This window comes from Tupaia chinensis, unplaced genomic scaffold (assembly GCF_000334495.1).
Source record: "Tupaia chinensis unplaced genomic scaffold, TupChi_1.0 Scaffold000113_1, whole genome shotgun sequence".
NCBI classification, from domain to species: domain Eukaryota; kingdom Metazoa; phylum Chordata; class Mammalia; order Scandentia; family Tupaiidae; genus Tupaia; species Tupaia belangeri.
The window spans coordinates 4,732,665-4,736,953 of NW_006159577.1; the positions used below are offsets into that span (position 1 = coordinate 4,732,665).

At 44.8% G+C, this 4,289-nt stretch overlaps 1 protein-coding gene across 17 annotated transcripts in view; it reads right to left on the reverse strand.

The window, feature by feature from the left end:
- Window positions 1–4,289, reverse strand: part of LOC102480493 (deleted in malignant brain tumors 1 protein) — a 141,334-nt gene that overhangs the window by 90,587 nt on the left and 46,458 nt on the right. For all 17 annotated transcript variants that reach the window (XM_027770115.1, XM_027770112.1, XM_027770111.1 and 14 more), the window contains one exon: window positions 3,138–3,176. In XM_027770115.1, the coding sequence (XP_027625916.1) occupies window positions 3,138–3,176 (39 nt within the window). The remainder of the gene's footprint in view (window positions 1–3,137; window positions 3,177–4,289) is intronic.

Sequence of the window (4,289 nt, forward strand, 5' to 3'; positions counted from 1 at the left end):
TTTTTTCGTTTTCCTCCTTTTTTTTTTTTTTTTTTAGAGAGTTTTTGGCATAGGGCATGTGCACTCACCAGAAAGACAGAGAGAGACAGAGAGACAGAAAGCGAGGAATCATCCACCAAAGGGGATGGCCACGCCGCAATCCCTTCTCTTCTCCTACATTCTCCTCTCTGGATTTGGGAACACACTCACAGGCGCCCAGCATGATTTAAAGCCACTGGGTCCGGGATTTGGCTACAAGGGAGTTCAGAGATATAACCATTACACTAACCGCTGGTCCCTGAAAAAGTGTCCTTTTAAGAGAGGAAGGGAAACGCAATTCTCCTTCTAGAAAAAAGTAGGGCTCAGATGTTCTCAATTCTTCCAGGCCTAGCCACCTTCCTCACCCTGAGATTTACAGACAATCAAGGAAAGATCCAACCCTTTTGTCTTTCTGTAAAGTCCTGACTCAGTTAAAGCAAGGGCAGGCAAAACAAACTAATAGCCAATACGAAGATAAAAATATACCTGTCAGATTTGCAAGGAAATAGAATTATTGATATAAACTTAAAGGATTTATATTCAAATTTTAAACATTAAGCAAAAAAAAAAAAAAAAACACAGACATTCAACCACCTGTAATGATGAGCAATGGTTAAATGTAAAGGAAGAGAAAAATAGACATGAATGTCATCAGGAAAACGTACGCAACCATAAAACTCTTCCCCAGCATGTACAGGGCAGAAATGCTAGCCGTATTATAAAAATAGGCAAAAGGTGCTTCCTGTGCTTTCTCCATTCTACATAGTGAATTTGGGAGGGACAGGTACAGAGCTGAGTTCTCAGACTCAAGAAGCCTGTAACCTCAGACATAGAGGCAGAGATGGCCACGACGAAGGTTTAGCCCAAACAAAATGGTACTTAAACTATGTGGCAATTGATCGGTGCTGCGGGGGTCCAGCCAATGTCAGGAAAGGAATGTCTGTGGGGTGGCATCAGTGCTGGGCCACATGGTCCCTGCCACCTGAGATTCAAAAGCTCCTTCTCTTAAAAAATGGAGAAAAGGTATGGAGAAAGACTCCCCTACCAGTCTGGTGATAGAGAAGAAATCATGTGTGCTGTTAAAATAAATATAGTCGGGAACCAGCAGTTACTGTATTGGCTATGTCGCTGGGCTCCCATGTAGTCGACCGCGGTTCGCGTCCCGGACCCGGTGGCTCAAAACTCACGCCGGACGTGTGTGCGTGCGTGCCCAAAATCCTGAGGGGAGAATGGAGGAGAAGGGATTGCGGTGTGACCATCCCCCCTGGAGGGTGATTTCTTGCTTTCTGTCTCTATGTCTCTCTCTGTCTGTCTGGCGAGCTCACGCACCCTATAGCGAAAAACCTCTCCAAAAAAAAAAATAAGAAAAGTCACAAGCAAATGTCCAAACAGTAACCTGTCATTTCTTGAGGAGATGAGAGCCACAAAGAAAACTTACAGGCCTGCCACTGTGACCCTCACAAGAAATCACTTCATTCCCTACTCCTTCCCATCCCGAAGTATATGAAGATTATTCTTCTAGCCTTACTCAGGACTTCTGGACTTCACTTGACTTCCTTGATGAGAATGATCCTGGAGCAGAATCTTTTACTGCATGCAGCTCTTAATATCTAAGTGTGATATCTATCAGCCTACTAGGGGGCTAGGACAGCTCTCTCCCAATGAAGGTTGGTAAGGCATGTCAGTCCGATCTGTGTGTACAACACAGCTGTTATCATTAATCTATTCCAGAATTACCTGAGGAAACATTTATTCTTCTCTTATAAATTCTGCTACCTTATAGAAAAAAAAGCATGAAATAAGCTCAGGAGGGATAGAACCATTAAAATGCTACCAAAGTCACATACGGCAAGCAAGGATAGGAACTGAGAAGCTAATGGAAAGAGACAAAATAAAGTTTCAAACAGGCATAACATAGAATACCTGTCATTTTAGAATCAGAAGAACAAACTCAAGGAGTTGGAAGGAAAAGCAGACTCTTCAGGGTCATATTGTGAGGATGGCACCACCTAAGTCTGTAGAGCACAATTAAGTGGCCCAGAGCTTCTTTGGGGGGCTTAGGCCTGTGTGTGTACACCCCACTACTGAATCAACCAACATTTGTTGCATGGGCACCATCAGTCTAAGGGAGACCACCAACATCCACATCTCCATGTCAAGCACACAGAAATGAAGTTCTGGGAACAGGAAGAGGTGCACCAAACAAAGCCCATTCCTGGAAATTGGGGTCTCAGGGTCTTCAATGCGCACCTGAGCACAGGACACCAGCATCTTCACCATGGTTACAGTTATGAGAGAGCCAGCCATTGTGGGGGCAGTTCCACAGGTAGGACTCATGTCCTGAGCAGCGCATGTCATCAAGGACAATCGGACCTGAGCCCTGACCGAACTGGGCATATCCTGGAGCAGATTTGGCCCAGCCACAGCCCAGCTGCCTGCACACCACGTTGGCATCATTGATGTCCCAGCTGTCATCACACACGGTCCCACAGGAGCCTCGGTACAGGACCTCCACCCGGCCTTGACATTGGTTACTTCCATTCACCAGCCTCAGGGCCAAACCTGCATCAGTTCCTAGAGAGCACCCAGTTACTTCTCATTGCATTTTTGGTAATTTCAAGAATGTGATGGTTGGGTGCACCAAGGACCACTTGCCATAGGCCAAAACCCCTCTTTTGTGTTCAATTCCACACAGGGAAATGTTAGGGGGTATTCTTTTCTGGGACATGGGTGCCTTGTTCTATGAGGGGTCACTTCTCGTTCATGGCATACTTCTAGCCTCTTTAGGAGGCTTTGCCAGGTCTGGGCTCAGAAGGAAGCTTTGACCCTCCTGTGTTCACTCTTCTGTCCTGAATAAAAACTCCCAACCAATTACCACTCCTTTCTCTCTTTGTTTCACAAATGGCTATGAGAGCCTGGAAACCCAAGGTCTCCAAGGTCTAGAGATGAAGACCGAGGACAAGACCTCCAGATACTGGACCCATACCTACACACTCACACGTGGAATGTTTACTGAAAGTTGATCCGACACTTGTAATCCCCAGTTCTCTCCTGTATCAACTCTAAACCCCGAGGACATGGATTTCTATGTCTGATAGAGACTGTGAGAGGGAAGGTACCTGGTAATTCTGTGGATGATTGTGTGTTGAGCGATGATTCTGCAGGAAAGAGAGAAAACAAAGTGAGTCTCTCTGGAGCCAGCAGATGGCCTAGTGGATTTGTTGCAGGATTCCCATGTAGTAGTCGACCGTGGTTCAAGTCCTGGACCAGGTGGCTTAAACTCAAGTTGGGCACAAGTGCTTGCATACCCAAGATACTGAGAGGAGAATGAGGAAAAGGTATTGTGGCATAGTCATCCCCTCTGGGAGGTGACTTCTCACTTTTTCACTTTTTTACTAGGGAGCACACATGCCCTATAGCAAAAAACTCTAAAAAAAAAAAAAAGGAAATGAGTCTCTCTGGAAGAGGCACTCATTCTTTCCTTGGACCCTGGAAAATTAAATTTTAGTTTAGTTAAGAGGTAAAATTATCACACAGTTGTAACCACAGTCTCAGATAACGTGACATTTTCTTAAGTAGAAATCCTATGTTTTCTTCCTTAAACCTGTGATAGCCTGGTACCCACAGGAGACTTCTCAGGACTCTCTATTTTTGCCATCTGTGAGTGGCCAGCAGAGAGTGGTCAGTCAGAGAACCCACTGAGAGACCTAAATCTGTATTTGATGTCACAGAGCTTGATCTTCAGGTTCCCACTAGCATGCCTACTTTCTAAAGGAGGTCCTACTCGGGCCACTGGGAAATCACCTGTGATGAAAGCCAAATGCAAGAGGCCCTGCTAGAGGCACTTCCCTTCTCCTTTAGTGAAATTAGGAGCTGGCTGTCTGGGGCAAAATTTTCACTTACAGGCTCCTTTTGGCTTTGCACCCATCACATTTTAAAATGAAATCTGACTGACTGGTCTGATGCGTTTGCCCCACTTTACTCCTAACTAGCAATTTTATTTTCTTGACTTCTAAATGTTTTTTAGGATAAGAACCTACAGTCTATGAGGTTTGTGATATTCCCTATTACTAATGTTGACAGTCCTTGAATTGAACCCGCAGTTTGCTGAGTTCATCATTTATTTCAGTTTCTTTGGTCCTTACCTTGGCATTCATTTTCAGAGCCCACAAAGTAACTATCATACATCCAGGCTCAAAAGGAGTAGAGAGAGTATCTGAGATCTTAAAACCTCTCTAGTTCAATGTCCCAACAGGATTAGTGAAACCTCA